The sequence below is a fragment of the Oncorhynchus nerka genome, linkage group LG10, assembly GCF_034236695.1.
Source record: "Oncorhynchus nerka isolate Pitt River linkage group LG10, Oner_Uvic_2.0, whole genome shotgun sequence".
NCBI classification, from domain to species: domain Eukaryota; kingdom Metazoa; phylum Chordata; class Actinopteri; order Salmoniformes; family Salmonidae; genus Oncorhynchus; species Oncorhynchus nerka.
This window is the reverse complement of record NC_088405.1, coordinates 48,723,332-48,746,659: the sequence shown is the minus strand read 5'-3', so window position 1 is coordinate 48,746,659 and position 23,328 is coordinate 48,723,332. Positions and strand designations below refer to the sequence as shown.

Here is a 23,328-nt window from a genome sequence, read left to right as displayed (position 1 = left end):
GATACCTTCCATATGTATGCAGTGTTGGTCAGGTAGTATTTTAATGCTTTCTAATTTGCACAATCTATTTTGGTGCAAAACTGACTCAATCATCTTATCATAAACAGGTTTTTGTTAAATCGTCTAACAGTTGCTTAGACAAACAGTGCCTTCAGTATTCATACCCGTGACTTATTCAACATTTTGTTGTGTTACAGCCGGAATTCAAAATGTATTAAATTTTTTTTTCTCAACCATCTCCACACAATACTCCATAATGACAAAGTGAAAATGTGTTTTTAGAAATGTTTGCAAATTAATTGACAATGAAGAACAGAAATATCTCATTTACATAAGTATTCACATCCCCGAGTCAACACTTTGTAGAAGAACCTTTGGCAGCGATTACAGCTGTGAGTCTCTGAGAACTTTCCACAACTGGATTAATTGATGATATGATTTTCAAAATTCTTCAAGCTCTGTCAAATTGGTTGTTGATAATTGCTAGACAACCATTTTCAGGTCTTACCATAGATTTTCAAAACTGTAACTCGGCCAGTCAAGAACATTCACTGTCTTTTTGGTAAGAAAACTCCGGTGTAGATTTGTGTTTTTAGATTATTGTCCTGCTGAAAGGTGAATTAATCTCCCAGTGTCTGGTGGAAGGCAGACTGAACCAGGTTTTCCTCCGGGATTTTGCCTGTGCTTAGCTCCATTCCGTTTCTTTCGTAATCCTGAGAAACTCCCCAGTCCTTAACGATTACAAGCATACCCTAAACATGATGCAGCCACCACAACACTTGAAAATATAGAGAGTGGAACTCAGTAATGTGGTGTATTGGCTTTGCCCCAAACATACAGTGCCTTCGGATAGTATTCAGACCCCTTTACTTTTTCCACATTTTGTTACATTACAGCCTCATTCTAAAATTGATTCAATCATTTTTTTCTCATCAAGCTACACAAAATAACCCATAATGGCAAAGCGAAAGCAGGTTTTTAGAAATTTTAGCAAATTTATAAGAAACAGAAATACCTTATTTATATACGTTTTCAGACCCTTTGCTATGTGACTCGAAAATGAGCTCAGGAGCATCCTGTTTCCATTGATCATCCTTGAGATGTTTCTGCAATTTGATTGGAGTCCACCTGTGATAAATTCAATTGATTGGACATGATTTTGAAAGGGACACACTTGTCTATATAAGGTCCCACAGTTGACAGTGCATGTCAGAGCAAACACCAAGCAATGAGGTTGAAGGAATTGTCCGTAGAGCTCCGAGACAGGATTGTGTCGAGGCACAGATCTGGGGAAGGCTACCAAAACATTTCTGCAGCATTGAAGGGCCCCAGGAACACAGCGGCCTCCATCATTGTTAAATGGAAGAAGTTTGGAACAACCAAGACTCTTCCTAGAATTGGCTGCTCAGCCAAATTGAGCAATCAGGGAGAAGGGCCTTGGTCAGGGAGGTGACCAAGAACCCAATGGTCACTCTGACAGAGCTCCTGAGCTCCAGAGCTCCTAACAGAGCTCCAGAGTTCCTCTGTGGAGATGGGAGAACCTTCCAGAAGGACAACCATCTCTGCAGCACCACCAATCAGGCCTTTATGATAGTGGCCAGACGGAAGCCACTCCTCAGTAAAAAGGCACGTGGCAGCCGCTTGGAGCTTGCCAAAAGGCACCTAAAGGACTCTCAGACCATGAGAAACAAGATTCTCTGGTCTGATGAAACCAAGAGATTGAACTCTTTGGCCTGAATGCCAAGAATCACATCTGGAGGAAACCTGGCACTATCCCTATGAAGCATGGTGTTGGCAGCATCATGCTGTGTTTTTTTTTCAGTAGCAGGGACTGGGAGACTGGTCAGAATCGAGGGAAAGATGAATGGAGCAAAGTACAGAGAGATCATTGATAAAAACCTGCTCTAGGTCGCTCAGGACCTCAGACTGGGGTTAAGGTTCACCTTTGGACAGGACAACGACCCTAAGCACACAGCCAAGATAACGCAGGAGTGGCTTCGGGACTCTGAATGTCCTTGAGTGGCCCAGCCAGAGGCGATCTAACATCTCTGGAGAGACTTCAAAATAGCTGTGCAGCAACGCACCCCATCCAATCTCACAGAGCTTGAGAGGATCTGCAGAGAAGAATAGGAAAACTATACAGGTGTGCCAAGCTTGTAGCGTCATACCGAAGAAGACTCCAGGCTGTAATTGCTGCCAAAAGTCCTTCAACAAAGTACTGAGTAAAGTGCCTGAATACTTATGTAAATGTGATATTTCAATTTGGTATTTTTTATAAATGTTTTACCTGTTTTCGCTTTGTCATTATGGGGTATTGTGTGTAGATTGATAAGAAAAAAATAACCAATGTAATCAGTTTTAGAATAACTTTTTTGAATAAGTCAAGGGGTCTGAATACTTTCTGAATGCACTGTACGTGCAATAAGGTGTTTTAAACAGTAAATCCTATTTTTTTGGAAGTTGTAATGACTAATACTCCTTTTAAAAGGTGCAATATGCAGAAACCCCTCCGCCTTTCCCTGGTTGCTAAAATTCTAATAGTTTGCCTAATTTCAGTTTAGGTGAGAAAATAAGAGGTCATTGTGTAACGAGAATTATTGTACCATCTAAACCGCTGTAAAATATATTTTCCATAACCAAAAAGATTGTATTTTCAGCTGGTGTACAAAACCGAAAGTTAAAGACGCAAAAACAAAATGTAAGAACCGAAAGCATAGAAATAGTGCACATAGAACAGATCTACCGTTTCTTAGACTTGGACAAAAAGTTACATATTGCAGCTTTAAATTGAGGTTGTTGAGCTCTCCATATAAGTTTGGGGGGTTCCTCCTCATTGTCTGTAGCTTCCCTGCCTGAACACACATGCCTAAACTAACCACAGCAGGTGGTACTGTCTATTGACATGCATAGACGTGTGGATGCAGAAGCTGTCTGAAACTCTGAGTCAGAAAAAAGCACTTCAAAAGTAAAGAGGTGATATCAAGAGATTGTATCTCTATTTCCAACACCTATTTAGTCACAAAATGGCTGACTACACTAAGGTTAGGACTTGGCAGTGTCTCCACAGTACCCTCTGGTGTTAACAGAAGGGATGATCAACTTTCAAGGAAGTCTTTGGTGAAATTAAAATCCTGACTGGGATAGTAATGAAAAACGACAACAAGAGAATAACGTTTGAGGTGTGCATTTATTACAAGTCTATTGATGTGGTAACGCATTGGTACTGTACACCTTGACTCATACAGGTGGGGTGTAACATAAGCATGGTGATGGTGATGGCGCAGAGACAGTGGCCAAGACACAGACACCCACTCATCACTTATCCGAGGGAGTTGTCTTCTTCTTCGCCATATCTACTGAAGATAAAAGGAGAGCTTGTTATTCATTCAGATCCTCCTTTTAGTTCTTTCTAAGAAAGATCATGATCACTCATGATGACAGTTTGTGACTAACCATAACGTATGTGTGCAGTAGACTGCAGTGTAGATAATAGCAAGTCTCATATCATGTTCATTACAGTGTCATATCATGTGTGCAACTCGCCTGTCTGTGACCGCTTGCTCATCGGTGCTGCGTATCCCCCACCACTGGAGGTGCAGCTGCAATAGTTTAGCTTGGGGATGGTGTAATCCGTATTCTCCGTATCGTCATCCTCATCATCATCTTTGACTATGGATCTCTGAGCCAGGAGCACCTCTTTGTCTTCTCTGAAGTGGGCTTTCCTCAGCTGCTCAAAGCTGGGTCTCACTGTGAGAATGAATTAATCAATCAATCAATGCATGAATGAATGAATTCAACAAGGTGATTGTCAGGTGAAAAGGCAGCAGATGAGATCAAATAGAACCCCAATGCTCTTAGCTTTCAACGTCTACTCAATGCACAGGCAGGATGCATTTGGTGGTGATTATTCAATGCTGTGGAGTACTGTAATTGTGTACTTTTTTGATTTACTCACCGTAGAGATCTATGTCTGCACTCTCCTCTGTGGCCATAGCCTTTGCCTCTATTGCCTGCTTTGACGGGCCCATCATCCCGTGTTGTGAGGTGTCCTTAGGTTGATCTAATTGGTTTTGGTTTGGATACTGATTTGAGGCTGATGAACTAAAGGCAAGCGTAGTCAGTAAGAAACTGAAAGACATGCTGAATAAGAGTTTCCCGTAAAATCACACAATCCTCTTGGGCCTTATAGCATAGGGTACTGATAACGTCTAGATGTGTTTGTGTCTGAATATATTTGTCTGTGTGTTCTCACTTCTTCCCAGGCTTCAGAGGAGACCACGGAGGCTGGCTGTAAGAGGTGCTGGTAGTGCTGTGGCTGGGTCCTGCCTCATCCCTGAGGGACAGGGACTGCCTAAAGGAGAGGACAGAAGCACACAAGATAGGTCATTAGAGGGAGAGGGAGTGAGAGAGCGAGGGAAATGGACACAGAATGGTCTATGCCAATGATACCCTTTCACTTGCATTTGCACCTAGTAAATAGGCCAACAGTTACCATGCCACAGAGGCAGTGAACCCATCATCTGCCTTCATCCAGGGGTTGTCTGTGTAGGGAGGCTGAGTGGCCATAATACTCATCTCATTCCAGCTCTGGCTCTTCTTCCTGAGAAATAATATTAGGTCAGATTAGGAATAATAAACCAATCAGCCATGTGGACATGATCGTTTTTTTAAAGTTTTAGACAAAGCCTGATGCTATTAGCGGTGGCATGGCATCTTAGGTGTTCTCCAATCAATGTAATTCCCCATTGCAATGAAGGGACACTTTGCCTGACTGTGTTTGACATACAGTACCAGTCAAAAGTTTGGACACAACTACTCATTCTATGGTTTTTTGTTCATTTGTACTATTTTCTACATTGTAGAATAAAAGTGAAGACATCAAAACTATGAGATAACACACATGGAATCATGTCGTAACCAAAAAAGTGATATACAAATCAAAATATATTTTAGAATTTAGATTCTTCAAAGTAGCCACCCTTTGCCTTGATGACAGCTTTGCACACTCTTGGCATTGTCTCAATCCGCTTCACCTGGAATGCTTTTCTAACAGTCTTGAAGTAGTTCCCACATATGCTGAGCACTTGTTGGCTGATTTTCCTTCACTCTGTGTTCCAACTCTTCCCAAACCAGTTCGGGTGATTGTGGAGGCCAGGTCATCAGATGCAGCAATCCATCACTCTCCTTCTTGGTCAAATAGTCCTTACACAGCCTGGATGTGTGTTTTGGGTCATTATCTTGTTGAAAAACAAATAATAATCCCACTAAGCGCAAACCAGATGGGATGGCATATCGCTGCAGAATGCTGTGGTAGCCATGCTGGTTAAGTGTGCCTTCTAAATAAATCACTGACAGTGTTACCAGTAAAGCATCCCCACACCATCACACCTCCTCCTCCATGCTTCACGGTGAGAGCCACACATGCGGAGATCATCCGTTCACCTACTCAACGTCTCACAAAGATGGAGTGGTTGTAAGCAAAAATATCAAATTTCCACTGGTCCAATGTCCATTGCTGGTGTCTCTTGGCCCAAGCAAGTCTCTTCTTGGTGCCCTTTAGTAGTGGTTTCTTTGCAGCAATTCAACCACGAAGGCCTGATTCACACAGTCTCCTCTAAACAGTTGATGTTGAGATGTGTCTGTTACTTGAACTCTGTGAAACATTTATCTGGGCTGCAATCTGAGGTCAGTTAAGTCTAATGAACTTATCCTCTGCAGCAGAGGTAACTCTGGGTCTTCCTTTCCTGTGGCGGTCCTCCTGAGAGCCCGTTTCATCAAAGCGCTTGTTGGTTTTTGCGACTGCACTTGAAGAAACGTTCAAAGTTCTTGAAATATTCCGCATTGACTGACCTTCATGTCTTGAAGTAATAATGGACTGTCGTTTCTGCTTATTTGACCTGTTCTTGCCATAATATGGACTTGGTCTTTTACCAAATAGGGCTCTTCTGTATACCACCCCTACCTTGTCACAACACAACTGATTGGCTCAAACGCATTAAGAAGGAAAGAAATTCCACAAATTCACTTTTAACAAGGCACACCTGTTAATTGATATGCATTCCAGATGACTACCTCATGATGCTGGTTGAGAGAATGCCAATAGTGTGCAAAGCTGTCATCAAGGCAAAGGGTGGCTACTTTGAAGAATCTCAAATATAAAATATATTTTGATTTGTTTAACACTTTTTTGGTTACTACATGATTCCATACGTGTTATTTCATAGTTTTGATGTCTTCACTATTATTCTACAATGTAGAAAATAGTAAAAGAAAAGAAAACCCATTGAATGAGTAGTTGTGTCCAAACTTTTGACTGGTACTGTACATCAAGACAGATACAGCATATCTGATGCATAACACGCAATGTTAATTCTGTCCTTCTTACCTCTTACTCATACACAGACATATTTGTTCTCCTGTTGTACTGGTGCCTGCACCTCCATCCAACATGGTGACACTACACCTGAGGAGGAGGAGGAGGAGGAGGAGGAGGAAGAGGGGGAGGAGGAGGAAGAAGAAAAGTGTCTATTGTCCACAGTGAAGTGAGATTTGTCTTTTTACTTCATTCACTGAAGATGACTGATCAATGAATTGTAGGTGCAATGGTAGTATGTCCACTATGGATATCAACTTCTCTATATACCTCCATCATTCTGATCTACTCACAGATGAGGCCCAGGTTTGACATCCTTTCTCCCTGACACAGGCATCAGCCAGGAGTGACAGCTAGTGGCTAGGATGTTGCCCTCGTCCCATCTCTGTCTCTTCCTGAAACATAGGCAAGGGCCATAGAGTTATAAAACCTAGATGGCGCACCTCCTCGTATCTTCTTGATTTTATATCTCAGAACAGGGGAGAGCAGAATATAATTAGGCCTACTAAGAATGGTGGAAATACAGTGCACAAGGTTCAATCAAACCTTTCAGGCATGAGACAGATGGTTAACAAAAGCTTGTTGATATTGAATGTAGTAAATGTAAGTAAACCAATGTGCAATGCACCCACCCTCCGTCACTGAGGGATAATACGGGAGGAGATAAAATAAGGGGGAAATAAAAAAGGACCTGCAAATAAAAAGGACCTCACCGAAATTTAGAACTGTTACAATCTTTCTGTGTTTCCGTCACCCCAGAGCTGATGCTGGTCCTGAGGATGCCTTTGAGGGGCATGCTTGGGTCGGATAGTGATGCTGAGTTGGAACCAAGGCTGAGGTGGCACTGCAGCTGGGTCAGGGGCACTGGGGAGGACTGAAACAGAATAGAATATATACTTTGTCTATTTTTTGTATTCTGCCCGACTCAACCGTCGCCGTCCCAGTCCCCGTCACCCCTAATACACATGTATGTTGAGAGCCACAGAGCCAGCCACAGAGCAGCACCCCTGGTTGTAGAGTAGTTTTAGGGGTTAAGGGCACAATGGCCGGAGATGGTACCTGGCAGTGCAGGGGGCAGTCGGGATTGTGAACTAAAAGCTCTGGTTCATCAAATGGATGAGAATTCTTCAGAATGCCTCTCAGGGGCATCAATGATGATCCAGAGCCAGAGTCTGTCATTGCATGTGACACCTATAGATGAGAGTCTGAGACTGAACTTCAGTGGGAAATTGTATTGTGTCAAAAATTAACATTTGAAATGGTTGCATTGATGACAAAGTCTGTTAGACTCTTCCATCAGTCAAAAGTGGTGTCCCTATGCCTCCCTATGATATCTACCTATGCTAGATATAGATCATGTTGGGGTAGAAAAACATCTGACAAACATAACATAGTTTTTTTTTTTGCATAATCATCATCACTGTTGATTTCAGAAGATATTTGCCATTCACTTACCTCATTCGGTTGATGGCCACTTCCCTGCCGCGTTAAAATGGATAATTGATTGATTTGATCTCAACAAAAAGCTTGTTTATTGTCACAATGACTGAGCCATGAAATTCTGTAGTGACGAAATAGAAGGGTTGTGATGTAATAAAGAAAGTACGAGGAAATTGAAGTTTTAATGCTTTTTTATGTACTTTATCTGCTGCAGTCTCCTTGGTTTTGGGTACCGTGATTTCTTCTCAAGAATACACTTGCAAAAGAAGAACATTTATATTTGAGACCATTTTTGTGACATTCGCTAGATGGCAGTACCTTTCTGGCCATTACGTCGCGAGGACAGATTATTTTCTGGCTTTACGTGTCTGTTTTCAGTATTTACTTCCGCCAATAAAAATGGCAGTTTTGTAGCTCTTCGTGTTGTTTTTGTGTTGTCTTAAGTGCTTACAAAAACTCAGGTAGGTTGATACAAGTTTTAATTAATTGTAAAAATGAATACCAGTGGTGTATTCGGATGTATAATGGATATCTCAACGATTTAAGTTGTTGTGTATTGTGTATTGTAATGGAACTGAGAGTCATGATCACGTGCTAACACAACATATGGATGTGCAAAACTGCTGCAGTAAGTGCATATTTTTTATTTGAAATATTTATTTATCGCTGATATGAAAGATAAGGAGCATATCAGCATATGTTTCAAAAACTGTTTCACAAGCAATAATTATTGACGTTTCTTAACGTTAAAACACAAGCATCGGAATTGTAGTTCACAAGCAGGAAACCGTAAGCGAAGCTAACTGCTGAAAACGCTACAGATAAGGGTTTTCAACAGCTAAATAAAAATGCTGATGATGTGCCATCCCTCATAAGTCCCTAATGAGCCCGCCCCATAAGTCTCTAATTTAGCGCCCTGTCCATTGTATTTCCCCTAGTTCCTCCAGAATGCAGAACGCTACAGTGGGTCGTCCTCTATTTGGAGGGGCCCTGTCAGCCACCATCCCGCACAGTGCCAAAGACATCAGGTGAGACTAAATATCATGAACACATTTCTATGGGCAACTCTGTCAGCTGCGGAGGGAAAGCTGAACTGTCTCAAGAGCACATTTACCCCCTCCCTCCCTTGTATATGAGCAGTGAGTTGAGGGAGATTCCAGACAACCAGGAGATTTTTGCCCACGACCACAATGACCAGAGCATCATCGTGGAACTACTAGAGTTACAGAGCCATGTCCAGAATGGAGACGCTGCTAGGTATGCACCAAAATTGTGGTGTGAGTGTATTCCAAATGGGACCCTATTCTCTTTATAGTGGACACAACTTTTGAGACCAAGGTTCATAGGGCTCTGGTCAAAAGTAGTGCACTATATGTAGAAGAGGGCTATTTAGGAGGAATCCTGTGTGTTTTTGCAGTGATTGACTTGGGCAGGAGCTCACCGGAACTGAGTACTGGCACCTCACATTTTCTAGGTTTTGAGTTCCTGCACGTCTATAGATTTTAGCTCAAAAGTATTGTGGCGTTCCTCCACCTATATATGAACAGTACCAGCACATATTTCAGTCCAAGTCAAGCATTGCAATAGGAAGTGCTCACTGCTCAGCCTTCCCATTCTTAAAGTAACCTTTGACCTTTAGGTACCACTTTGAGGATGTAGCAGGGAGCAACAAGGCATCGGCCCCAGGGACATCAGAGGCCAGGGCTGTGGTGGCCTTGCCCAAGTCAGACCTCTCCCTGGAGGAGTGCAGTTCTGCTTTTCTGCTCACTGGAACACAGTGTGTGGCCAAGTTCAATGAGGAAGTACGTCTGTCTGTTTCTTTCTTAGTTTTGAAAATGTATTTATTCTTAGTAAAATTGTAACCTTGTTTTTTGAAAGGGAAAGTAAGTGCACTGTGACCTCAGACTGACAATCTCACCTGCAGCCTCACGTGTCCATTCACAACCCTTTGCACAAACAGTAATGCCCATTCACCTTGGTAGTCATGTGTCCTATGCACAAGAGGATTTATAGCCTAGTCTTTTCAGGAAATGCACAAGTGCTAGTCCTTTCCTTGTCACAGTCAGAAGGGTCATGTCAATTGCAGTTATATAGTCTGAAACCATGTGGAGGTTTATGGCATTCACCTCAACTTTTGGTTAACTGTATTTGAACTGTTCCAGCTCTGGTTCATTTTTATTTAGATTTGTATCTTGTTTTGTTGCATTCCTTCCTCCAGGCCAAAAATACAGTGACCATTCACCTTGGCCTGTTCCGACTACCACAGTTCTCTACGGATGTTCTAGTGACCTTCAACGACCCCCTCAGCATAAGGTGAGGTTATACAGGGTGTTTGTCCCAAGTGGCACCGTATTCCCTATATAGTGCACTACTTTTGAACAGTGCCCATAGGGGACTCCTGTCTATCCCTGGTGTTTTGTGAAATAGAAGACTTGAAATATAATTTCACAAAATCATTTTTTTGTTGTCATATATGGATAAAGCATAGGTAGAGCATAATCTAGGCTAAAGGTACTATGGCAAAAGGTGTTATGTTATTTTATATTAATATAAATTAAACTGAAAACAGGGTATCAATGTTTTCATTATAACTACTATTACAGATGCTATTACCACTTTTTCCTACGCTGCCTGTTAAGCGCTACTCCTTTTCACTAACCTCTCCCGTCCCCCTCTCCTCTCTGCCCTCCCAGCCCTGGAAGCAGCAGTGCAGTGGGGATGGGAGGAGAGCAGCAGGAGGACACAGAGCCATGGACGCTACAGGACTTCCAGTGTTTACTGCAGTCTCTCAGACTACACGACCCAGGCGTGTTTGGGTAGAAGAGGGCTTCAGGTCCAGGCCACCACACCGCTTCAACAGACATTGCCATTACACTCATCTCCAATATTTTTGTTCTCTCAGACGGACATAATGTAATATACTGGTCACAGTAAAAACCACTCAAGATTGCGCTTTGGTTTTGTGTGTCTTCTCATGGTATCATTTGTGTTTACTTAAATTGTATGAACTTAGCTTATGCTGAACAAAAATATAAATGCAACATGTAAAGTGTTGGTCCCATGTTTCATGAGCTGAAATAAAAGATCCCAGAAATGTTCCATATGCACAATCTTATCTCTCAAATTTTGTGCACAAATTTGTTTACATCCCTGTTAGTGAGCATTTCTCCTATGCCAAGATAATCCATCCACCTGACAGGTGTGGCATATCAAGAAGCTGATTAAACAGCATTAGCATTGCACAGGTGCACCTTGTGCTGGGGACAAAAGGCCTTTCTAAAATGTGCAGTTTTGTCACAACACTGCCACAGATTGTCTCTAGTTTTGAGGGAGTGTGCAATTGGCATGCTGACTGCAGAAATGTCCACCAGAGCAGTTGCCAGAGAATTGATTGTTAATGTCTCTACCATAAGCTGCCTCCAATGTAGTTTTAGAGAATTTTGCAGTACATCCAACTGGCCTCACCATGCCAACCCAGGACCTCCACACCCAGCTTCTGCGGGATGGTCTGAGACGAGTCACCCGACAGCTGATGAAACTGGGTTTGCACAACAGAAGAATTTCTGCACAAACTCTGTTTGTGCATGTGTCGTCCTCGCCAGGGTCTTGACCGGCGTTGTAACTGACTTCAGTGGGCTAATGCTCACCTTCGATGACCACTGGAGAAGTGTGCTCACCGATTAATCCTGGTTTCAACTGTACCGGGCAGATGTCAGACCGCGTGTATAGAGTCATGTGGGTGAGCAGTTTGCTGATGTCAATGTTGTGAACAGGGTGCCCATGGTGGCGGTGGGGTTATGTTATGGGCATGCATAAGCTACGTACAACGAACACAATTGCATTTTATCGATGGCAATTTGAATTCACAGAGACACCGTGACGAGATCCTGAGATCCATTGTCATGCCATTTATCCACCTCCGTCACCTCATGTTTTAGCATGATAATGCACTGCCCCGTGCCACAAGGATCTGTACACAATTCCTGGAAGCTAAAAATGTCAGTTCTTCCATTGCCTGCACACTCACCAAACATGTCACCCGTTGATGCTCTGGATCGATGTGTACGACAGCATGTTCCAGTTTCCACCAATATCCTGCAACTTCGCACAGCCATTGAAGAGTAGTGGAACAAAATTCCACAGGCCACAATCAACAGCCTGATCAACTCTATGCGAAGGAGATGTGTCGCTCTGCATGGGGCAATCGGTGGTCACACACCAGATACTGACTGATTTTCTGATCCACGCCCCAACCTTTTCTATCTGTATTCCCAGTCATGTGAAATCCATAGATTAGGGCCTAATGAATTTATTTCAATTGACTGATTTCCTTATATGAACTGTAACTCTGTAAAATCTTATAAATTGTTGCATGTTGCGTTAATAATTTTGTTCAATTTCAATCCGAAGTCTGAGCATTCACTACAAGCTCAAAATCAGTGAAGTTGCAACCTTTTCACTTTGCCATTTTTTTCACTTGTCATCTCCTTGGCAATGGAAAACAACCCATGTTTAACTGCTACCCTTGAAAATAAAATATTTCCATTTGACAGCAATTACAAGTATTATTATTTATTCATTTTTTGGGGGGGCTGTTTTGCATCCTACAAAATTACATTACATGGCACTGCATATGGCTGTGTAACAAACCAATATCAGAATCACGTTAGTAAATAAATATCCTTCAGCGATTGGATCTACACAAGACAATTAATACATTCATTAGAGAGATCAAAATGCCTGTAATGGATGTACAGCAATTCAATAACCCAGCTGTGCAAGTAAGCAGACCCAATGTGCAATATTAGTCAACCTTAGAATCAATAGAAGCAGTAAGCTATACATCCAGAGAGCAATTTTACAGTAAGGCAAGCGGTATGAACAAATCCCACTATACTTTATAAAAATAAACTCATGTCTAATTTCTGCGGTAAATTTATATTAAATGTGTGAAAACAACTATTGAGATGGGTTTGTAAATCATTAAATCTACTCTGGAGGTCGATTTTTTTCTATATTAATACTGTGCTGAGATTGTTCATGTACGTTTGAAGAAGTCTTGCCTAATCTGTAGATGTTCTAATTCTCTGTAAATTAAATTGTGTAGTAGAGGTTTCCTAGTACACAAGCTACATAAATTCACAGCAGTCAGTAACTTGGATGAGGTAAGGACGTTATCATTAGTACAAGTGGAGGAAGCTTGTGGTGAACATTCTGCAGAAGAATTGGGAATTATTCTGACTCAGAAACATCTTCCTATTCTTATTGGATGGATAAACTATTCTGCTGCATACCACAACGTGTCAGCCACCACAGCAGCATATTTGTTACCTCATTTTGTGCTTCCGAGATCAGAAACCAGTTTGATTTAGATTCTTATTGGAGTGTAGAACCTTTGCTCTAGTTTAAAAAAAGTTTACACACAAAAGTAAACTCCTCCACTATTGACATATATCTCAAGACCAAATGCATAAGCCTGGTCCCAGATCTGTTTACGCTGTATAGTCAATGGCCATAGGAGTTGGCAAGACTGAACAAACAGATCTGGGATCAGGCTACAAACTCATTAAATGAAGGATCATTTAACCTGTGAACTGACCTGTGGCTTAATGAGTTTTTATCTTTATACCTGACTGCGTTCATGTTCAGGGCCACCTACATTGCAGTCACGCACCACATCCCAACTCCTGGATGTCAGTAACCACATTGAATTCTGATGCCTGGCACAAGATGGAGTGTTGGAACATAACTAACGTAATTACAGTTAACGAAAATGCACGCTTAATCCAGTATAAACTCATGTATGGAATTTGTTATACAAGAGACAAATTTCACAAATTCTACATGACAACAGTAGAGTCATGTCTCAAGTGTAAAACTAACATGGACTTAATAATCCATGCCTTCTAGGTCCAAAAGTTATGGGCGGAGTTAGACAGTTGGCTGTCAGAGGTTTTACAATGTAAATTTGCTTTTAATCTGTCTATCTGCATATTTCAAGACGTGGCATATTAGGGTGTGGTGAGATACTCAAACAAGGTGGACCATACTTTTCTCATCAATGATTTTGAAAAAACTTCTCCTCAAAAACTGGAAATCAAATTATCCTCCATCACTATGACAGTGGATGAATCAAATGTATTATGTAAATATTCAAAAGGTGTGGGCTACGGATAAAAATAGAACAGTGCAATTTGAGGCCATATGGCAGAATGCTACAAGCACTGGAATGTTCCAGGAGATGAAGGATGGGGGGGTTGAGACATACGTGATGCGCATAGTTGCAGTGTGAACACGTGGGCCTGAGCAGGTGCAATGTAGATGACGTGGCAATCATTGGATCATTTATGCAGCGCAACTGCTTTGTAGATGGCCTGGAACGCGACCATTCCCTTTCCTGATACTATCTGTGTTGCTGGCAGAGTAGAGCTTGTCCTGCCTGCCGGCTACTATCTGTGCTGCTGCCAGAGCTTCCTTAGTTCATCCCAGAACAGTAGAGACAGGATGGTGTGTGGCCCCAGACGGAAGTAGGATGCACCCAGGCCTTTGTAGAGCCCTGTCACACCCTCCATCTTCAGTGTCTTCGAGAAGCAGTCCCCAAAACCTTTATAGAGCTCTCCCTGGAAATTAGAGTATATCCAGAGCCATGTTAGAGAGTAGTACAATTACATTAAGACAATTCATGTGGTAAACAGTGGGTCAACTTGGGTCCCTTTTACCAATACTCTAGACCTGCAGGAATATTAATCTTCATATTTTGCTCAACACACCCTTTCCCTCGTGAGTTTTTTTCCCCAGAGCCACAGGGCAGCACAGTGACAGCATACAGTTTTAGTATGTGATCACTGCGGGAATAGAACCCAGGACCTTGGTGTTGCTAGTGCCATGCTCTTACCAACTGAGTCACACAGGAAGGACCATGTAAAGTAAACCACTGACCTTGCCTGTATGATCCACAGGTTGGTTGTAGAGCCGTGTGCTGACCACGTCAAAGGGTGTCATGGCTGCCACCACCACCACACTGCTGATCATCCCTGCGCACAGAGCCACCAGCCAGCTGCCCTCTGGGAACACCTGCCAGGGGGAGAGAGAAAACAGTAACTTAGTGAGGTATGCTTAGAGCTGGTTTCCCGAAAAATAACTTATAGGACGTGTCCCAGACAGTGGAAAATCTCTACTGTAAGTGCCTTTTAGTCCAGGACTAGGCTTTTATCAGTGTCTAAGGAACCATCTCTTAATGGTCTGACAGCCAGTATCCAGCTGTTAACATAGCAGATCATTTGATATGTCTAAAATAATAAAAAATTTGATTGATGCAGTGTTCTTCTGTAACATTAAACTTCTGTTAACTACTTAGTTTAGATGGAGCTGAATAATGCCATAGGTAGTCATTTCTTCCCCACCAAACAGAGTTATGTAAACACCATGTAACTGGTGAAATATTATGAATGGTGTCAAATGTCCCAAAATGAACCGAGAACACCCTACCAAATGCAGAGCACTGCGGTGGTAACCATAAGGTTGTAGTACATTATGTACAGTATTTACAAATGGGCACAATGGGAAATGACAAATGTCCATCTAAAAGAACCCATGAGCACCAATATGTGAAGTTCATAGGTTTCAAATGCAAGCTAAGAGGCCAACAATTTTAGAAACTAGGGAATATATACAGTACATACTGTAAAAGCTGTTAAATCCCCATGGTTTGATGAGGAATTGAAAATGGTATGGTTGAGAGGGATGAGGCAAAAGGAATGGCAAATAAGTCTGGCTGGAAAGCTAATCATCAAATGTACTGTAAATCGAGAGATTATGTGACTAAACTAAACAAAAAATTAAGAAACTGTACTATGAAACAAATATAAAATACATATAGAATGACAGAAAAAAGCTTTCGAGCACTTTAAATGAAATACCCCAGAATGAGAAAGTGAAAACATGTTTTTAGAAATGTAATCAAAATTATTGAAAATTAAATACATCTCATTTACATAAGTATTCACACCCCTGAGTCAATACATTTCAATACATGTTAGAAGTAATGGGGTCTGAATATTTTCCCGAATGCACTGTCATTCTGAATCCAAACATTACACTGTTGATTTGATGTGCATTTTAGATTTACTGTACTTTTCACATTTGTTGATAATGAAATCAGAAAATACTCTGGATACATTCAGTAACATGATAAAAAATTATCCTGGAAATGTGGGGTGTGTGAAACATGAGACAACAAAAGTACAAGTGTTTGAGTGAGAGGACTAACTAGTGTCTCCAGGTGACCACACATCTCTCCAAAGTGTGCAAGGTACCTAAGTAATTTCTATGCACTTTTATGACTCAAAGAGTAATTAACTATAAATTGCTTTTTTATGACCTGAGTTTTTTTTAATATGAAGTACACATTTGGACTCACAGCTGTTTGGCTTGCTTGTATGACATGTATTATAATCCTCAACGTCTCATCTTTCAAAATACATACAGTCCTCTTAATTTTCAGCATTTCGCTCACTCAGACAACAAAAAAGTTGCCTAATTAGTTGGAGATTGGGGCAACTTCTTGTTGCGTGCGGTGCTCAAATTCAGGACGGCTGTCATTCAAAACCCATAGAGTGCTGTGAAGGAGACCTGAGCTCTGACATTTATAGTATGTTACTGTACAGCCACTGCGGTCCAATTTAGGCGCTTATCAGTGGGCAAATGTCATTTTCAACCTGCATACGGGTACGAGTGTAAAGGGTTAACAGAGTTTTTGGAAAACGTGGTCGCAAAAGAGATTCTTGTAATTCTGTCACCAATCTTTGCATCTGCACAGTTCTTCCAGTAAATGTGTTTGTGACATTTTGTGTACATTTTTCAACACAGTCCTTATATGGTTTGTGAAAAGTGTTTTTGGTTTCCATTTAACCAGGTAGGCTAGTTGAGAACAAGTTCTCATTTGCAACTGCGACCTGGCCAAGATAAAGCATAGCAATTCGACAGTTACATGGACTAAACAAAACAGTCATTAATACAGTAGAACAAAATAAAACAAGTCTATATACAGTTTAAATCAATGGTTTTTGTTTGGCATATATTTTAAAGTGAAAACTCTGAGTCAACGAGTAACTCCGTTATTGTGGAACTTCCCAAATACCTCTGTCCTCTATGATATAAAACACAACATCTGTGTTATAAATTCACTTTGATGTGGAGTTTGTACTGGCAACAAACTACCAACATTCATGGGGCATAGGCCTAATGATGGAATAGGCCGACAGAGACAAAGATATTGATCTATGCCTACTTCTCTCAGAAATTAGTGTTTCTTCCGTCCCTCTCCTCGAACCAGGGACACTCTGCACATCAACATCCCATGAAGCATAGTTACCGATCGCGCCACAAAAGCCACGGCCCTTGCAGATCAAGTGAAACAACTACTTCAAGGTCTCAGAGCGAAAAATTTAACTCCATGTACAATATTTTAATAACAACAATATTGATTTAAATAATTTTTTATTTAGTGGCACCACAAATGTGAATTAATATTTACAAAACACAACAAAATTCTGCAGATGTCAGACCATAATAATACATTTACTTTGTATAGAGCTTTTCATTACAATATTTTTTTCATAAATGTACGTACAATAAAAACAAATCATAGGTAAACTAACAATATTGTAGACTTGATGCTAAATACTGATTTTTTTTTGCTTTAGTGTGTGTGTCCATCAACCACTTAGTTATGTTTGCCATCTTTAAGACCAGCCCTTGTAACTTCACCCCAACTTCTCTTATCCCCAGAACACAGTAACTTAAGAACATGTGTTTTGACATTTTTGGGAAATGTTAGTGAAAATATATATATATATATTTTTTTAAATACAGCCCTAGCAGGGCCCCAAGTCCCATGGGCGTGGATTTTCTCCCCAGCAAAGGCCAGCGTGATTTCACTCACATGGTGAAATTAATTTCCACCGATGTTCAGTAAAGGAGTTGGGAGCGGTGAAACCTGTGTCAACAAAAGAAAGAAAAGATTAATACACATACAATTACCAAAAAACATTAAGAATGTTCAGCTGTAGTGTTATAAGCATGCACACATGTTTATGAAGAAAATAATTTGTGCATAGGCATACCTTGTCACAGACAAAGGCCACTCGGGTCCTCATTGAAGAAGGGCAAGAGCTGTGGTCTCGAGTCCTAGTAAAGCAATGATCTTACTACATTTGCTAATTTTATTACAAAATACATATTTTTAATGTACCATGTATTGACTACAGAGAAAGGTAAGGAACAAGAGCAAATACCTGTGTGCCTCTTCTGTATTGTCCTTCAGGGACTGCCGAAATAGCAGGATGATGTCCTCACCCCTGCCTCACCTCTAACTCTGCTAGCATTTTGCCACTAGCCTTACGGAGTCCTTTACATTTTCGTTTTGTCTATATCCATTCTATGGATTTGATTCATTTGAGAATATCTGAAAAGATCATTTGCACACGTGTATGCTAATAGAGTTCCGTTTGTTTTGACTGCCATGGAGGTTAAATGTACACTTCAAATGCAGCTGTCCTACAACAAATCCTTACCTTCTTCTTGATCCCAATTGCATTGTGTCCATGTTCTGTTCTATAAGAATTTCAAAAGGAAGAGAAAATGTGTCAAAGAACAGTTGAAGTCAGAAGTTTACATACACTTAGATTGGAGTCATTAAAAGTCATTTTTCAACTACTCCACAAATTTATTGTTAAACTATAGTTTTGGCAAGTCAGTTATGACATCTACTTTGAGCATGACAAGTAATGTTTCCAACAATTGTTCACATACAGATTATTTCACTGTATCACAATTCCAGTGGGTCAGAAGTTTACATACACTAAGTTGACTGTGCATTTAAACAGCTTGGAAAATGTCATGACTTTAGAAGCTTCTGATAGTCTAATTGACATAATTTGAGTCAATTGGAGATGTACCTGTGGATGCATTTCAAGGCCTACCTTAAACTCAGTGCCTCTTTGCTTGACATCATGGGGGGGGGGGGGGGAATCAAAAGAAATCAGCCAAGACCTCAGAAGAAAAATTGAAGACCTCCACAAGTCTGGTTCATCCTTGGGAGCAATTTCCAAATGCCTGAATGTACCACGTTCAGCTGTACAAACAATAGTACGCAAGTATAAAAACCATGGGACCACACAGCAGTCATACCGCTCAGGCAGGAGACACTTTCTGTCTCCTAGAGATGAACGTACTTTTGTGAGAAAAGTGCAAATCAATCCCAGAACAACAGCAAAGGACCATGAATATGCTGGAGGAAACAGGTACAAAAGTATCTATATCCACAGTAAAACGAGTCCTATATCGACATAACCTGAAAGGCCGCTCAGCAAGAAGAAGCCACTGCTCCAAAACTGCCATAAAAAAGCCAGACTACAGTTTGCAACTGCACATGGGAACAAAGATCATACTTTTGAGAAATGTCCTCTGGTCTGATTAAACAAAAATAGAACCATTTGGCCATAATGACCATCGTTATGTTTGGAGGAAAAAGGGGGAAGCTTGCAAGCCGAAGAACACCATCCCAACCATGAAGCACGGGGGTGGCAGCATCATGTTGTTGGGGTGCTTTGCTACAGGAGGTACTGATGCACTTCACAAAATAGATGGCATCATGAGGGAGGAAAATTGTGGATATATTGAAGCAACATCTCAAGGCATCAGTTAAAGCTTGGTCGCAAATGGGTCTTCCAAATGGACAATGACCCCCAACCATACTTCCAAAGTTGTTCCAAAATGGCTTAAGGACAGCAAAATCAAGGTATTGGAGTGCCCATCACAAAGCCCTGACCTCGATCCTATAGAAAATTTGTGTGCAGAAAAATCGTGTACGAGCAAGGAGGCCTACAAACGTGACTCAGTTACACCAGCTCTGTCAAGAGTAATGGGACAAAATACAACCAACTTATTGTGGGAAGCTACACGAAACATTTGACCCAAGTTTAAATTGTTTAAGGCAATACTACCACATACTAATTGAGTGCATGTAAACTTCTGACCCACTGGGAATGTGATGAAAGAAATCACTTTTCTATTATTCTGACATTTCACATTCTTAAAATAAGTGGTGATCCTAACTGACCTAAATCAGGGAATTTTTACTAGTATTAAATATCAGGAATTGTGAAAAACTGAGTTTAAATGTATTTGGCCAAGGTATATATATATATATATATTAAATTAATATTGAAAGAAATGTCATTTACAAACTTGAATGCAAAATAGAAACATATTGGAGAAAGCACTAGCCATACAGTAAAAAAATACTGCCATTCAGGCCCAATATCAAATTTCAAGCTATATTTTATCAGTCTGACTTGAAATATTATACTCAACATTTTGCTGCGTGACAATACTGTGTTTGGATTCTGAAGGGCATACAATCATACAAAAGAGCTAGTCTCGTCACTGTATTAATACCATTTTGCATTTGAATCCAATCTGTAGCTACCATCTAAGCTATTAATTTCCCTCCACAAGGGGGCATACATGTAACATTTCCAAAACGGGATCGTATTGTACAACGTAATGCTATGTCCCCTTATGAGTTCATAATAGTATTGCATACTGTAGCAGTCTATATAAAGAGGAAGCCCTCCATTGTCCGATTCAGTTCATTGTACAACTCGGCTGGACAGGTCACCGTCCTTAGTAGGCTAGCTAAAACAAAATGCTACTAAATAAAAGTGTTGGCTAGCTAGCTAACGTCAACAAAGCTAACATTAACTAGTTCATGGTCACATGAGAACTGCTCTAGATTGGAAACTTACGTTAATAATGAGTGTAAAGCCATGTTGGCTTTATGGAAACAATATACAAAATGGGACAGAATATAGTTCAGGAAATAATACAAACCTAGTCCTGCCCAGTAAGGACATAGCTAACGGTACAGTAGCTCATACAACGCCAACTGTCAAACCCAACTTTCTAATATTTAAGTTAATTTTACTGTACTATAGCTAACTAGCGTGACAGCTATAGAAACGTTAAGGAAGCTATTCACAGAAGACCATAATGGTCTTCGTCATTCATTGGTATTTTATATAAATTATTTTGATACATATTCAGAGACAAACATCAACCCAGCTTACCTTTTTAAACTGTTGTCGCATTCAAACTTGGCGTGAATGTTTTCAGTTGCGAAGTTCCCCCGAAGAACTCCAGCAACAATGGGGGTTCCTCGATGAACCCACCTCCTAAGAAGTTCTTCAAATAACCTTTTGGGGGCTGTTTTTCATTGCCAAGAACCTTAAGGTTCTTCGAGGATCTTAGAAGGACTCCAGTTGAACCCCTAATTTTTAGAGTGTACTACCACACAAATCTTGGCATCACAGGACCAAATCTTGCCTGCTCGCTGGACAGCTACTCAATTTAGGATATGTTAACAGTCTGTCCCAAGAGAATTATCTTAACAACCCGTCCTAACCTGTAGGTCGACGACAAGCTCCTTGGAGGCAGCGAAGGAGTAGAGTTGAGCAGCTGACCCCACACTGACCCTGGGTACAGCTGCACTGGAGCCCCTCCACAGGCCTAGGATACCATGCTGCTTGTGGATCGCTGCCAGAGCATGGACCATCCCCTGAGAGAGAGGGAAGGATGGAGGGGTAGAAGGGGTGAGACGTGGAGGGGTAAAAGGACAGATGGAGGAATAAGATGTAGAAATGGATGGAAGGGGTGAGTACAGTAGTTACAATGTATATGAACATTTGACAAACATGATTTATTTGATTGATGGACGACTAGACTTTACCTGATGTTGATACTGATGTCCAACAGCTATAGAGGAAGTGGCCTGACTCTGAATGTGAGTCTTCACCTGAGTGATGGAAAGAACAGGAATGTTAAGCCTTCACTCATCTCACCAACTGTCCTCAAGTCTAGAGCAGTGGTTGCAGGTGGTACACGATTTTAAATTATTTTTACTAATATTTGTATCTTTTTTTTTTTAAACAGACGGGAGTATTAATGGTATTATAAGCTATTTTACATTACTAAACAATGCAAATTGTGTATAATAATATAAAAGCAATAGTATTTTAATCTGTTACATAAAATTTACCAAATTAGACCAGCAAGCTAAAAGATTCGCGACTCCGCGAATGGTGGTCCTCACGAGTTTTTGACGGTGATTTGGTGGAACCCGGAAGGGAAACGGTTGGGAACCGCTGGTCTGGAGGCTACACCACTGACAACGTCATGCTGATATTGGGGATGTTTTCAGCATTAAACACTACAGGGCAGACATTAAAATGCACCTGTATACGGAACGGTCACTCACTAGCCATAAATATAAACACACAAATGATAATCCATGATGCGGGGCATGCGCAATACTCACCAAGTAGATGGGACTTCCCATCACTGCCCCCACTACTCCAGCGGCAGCCCCTGCTACTGTGGTTTTAGCAGCACTAACCCTCCCATCCGTGTGGATGTATCCAGATGACTCAATGATTGAATACGACCCAAGCCGAACTCCATTCATGAAAAACTGATAGACAAGTCCCGGTACCAACCCTTTCTGTAAACCAGCTAGTCCATCTACTTTGCCGATAGTGTAAAAAGCGTGGAAAACGTTGCGGTAGTAAATCTGGTAGGTCCCTCGGTTTTTGAGCTCTCCTTGTAATTGCATTCGAGTTTTCACAACCTCCAGTGGGTTAGTGAACAGGCAAGCTCCGCAGGCAGCTGCCCCGCTCAATATAAAATCCATTGCTAAATGGGCTCGACCTTAGCTAAATGAAATTCGGTATATGAAAGATATGTAGAATTCCAAATCGCCGGTTCTAAGCAAAATCTGTCAAAATCCCAAGGTCACAGACTACTGCGGGACGATAATAAATAATCGGTCGCACCCTAAAAATAGTTTGTATGTTCCATTGTGGTTATTTCTACACAGTATGCCTTCCTCCCGTCTGTCCTTTAAACTGTGTCCTTGCCATGTTCATCAGCTGTTTGTCAGCTAATCAGGACCAGTGCGCACATATCACGTGTGCAATGTGCTGATGAATTCATCCAAAGCCTTGGCTTGTCTTCTTGGCCAATGAAAACGCCGAGTTAAGCACATACTTCATCCGGCTTCTTTTGATTGGACGATCAGAGCACAACGTAGAGGACCGTTGGCTAACCTGGAATCAGGGGTAGACGTAACATAGGGCGGATTTGATTATACTGATCTGCAAGACACGGATCCATCACCGGTGATATGAACGGGCAAAAGTAAAAACAGTAATCTCTGCCTCTCGGTCATGTCGACAGACAGCATGGTGTATCAGCAAGAAACATACAACATCTCTTTTCCATAAAATGTTTGAGTTTTTACACTAGGTTTCATTTGGGAAGGCAGATAAAGACACGTTAAAGCACAGATTTCTACTCACCTACATAATTAAGACGATTTTGCCGTGGGCTTTGAACAGGGCACCTGGCTCACGCCTGGGAGGCAGTCCGACTCCAAAACTAATACAATCAACTTTTAC

At 41.1% G+C, this 23,328-nt stretch overlaps 2 protein-coding genes and 1 long non-coding RNA gene across 5 annotated transcripts; 1 reads left to right on the top strand and 2 right to left on the bottom strand.

Moving 5' to 3' along the window:
• The first annotated feature begins 8,185 nt into the window (after positions 1–8,185).
• Positions 8,186–10,916, top strand: rangrf (RAN guanine nucleotide release factor). 3 transcript variants are annotated; one of them, XM_029670116.2, is made up of 6 exons: positions 8,186–8,274; positions 8,752–8,841; positions 8,954–9,070; positions 9,453–9,615; positions 10,032–10,126; positions 10,507–10,916. In XM_029670116.2, exons 2-6 carry the CDS (start codon positions 8,762–8,764, stop codon positions 10,631–10,633), a joined length of 582 nt encoding a protein of 193 aa, XP_029525976.1. In that variant the 5' UTR covers positions 8,186–8,274; positions 8,752–8,761; the 3' UTR covers positions 10,634–10,916. The 3 variants fall into 3 exon arrangements, with proteins under 3 accessions (XP_029525976.1, XP_029525975.1, XP_029525977.1); XM_029670117.2 differs by lacking the exon at positions 8,186–8,274 and adding an exon at positions 8,297–8,441; XM_029670115.2 differs by lacking the exon at positions 8,186–8,274 and adding an exon at positions 8,292–8,441 and having other exon boundaries at positions 8,752–9,070.
• A 3,143-nt stretch (positions 10,917–14,059) lies between these two features.
• slc25a35 (solute carrier family 25 member 35) lies at positions 14,060–22,845 on the bottom strand. Its single transcript, XM_029670113.2, has 5 exons — positions 22,191–22,845; positions 21,603–21,668; positions 21,279–21,431; positions 14,753–14,887; positions 14,060–14,433 (listed from the first exon to the last, which is right to left on the bottom strand). The coding sequence occupies exons 1-5, from the start codon at positions 22,560–22,562 to the stop codon at positions 14,263–14,265; spliced, it is 897 nt and encodes a 298-aa protein (XP_029525973.1). The 5' UTR covers positions 22,563–22,845; the 3' UTR covers positions 14,060–14,262.
• LOC115135430 (uncharacterized) lies at positions 17,295–21,272 on the bottom strand. Its single transcript, XR_003864501.1, has 3 exons — positions 20,944–21,272; positions 17,938–18,427; positions 17,295–17,810 (listed from the first exon to the last, which is right to left on the bottom strand). It is a non-coding gene; the product is annotated as an uncharacterized LOC115135430 (long non-coding RNA).
• Positions 22,846–23,328: the final 483 nt, after the last annotated feature.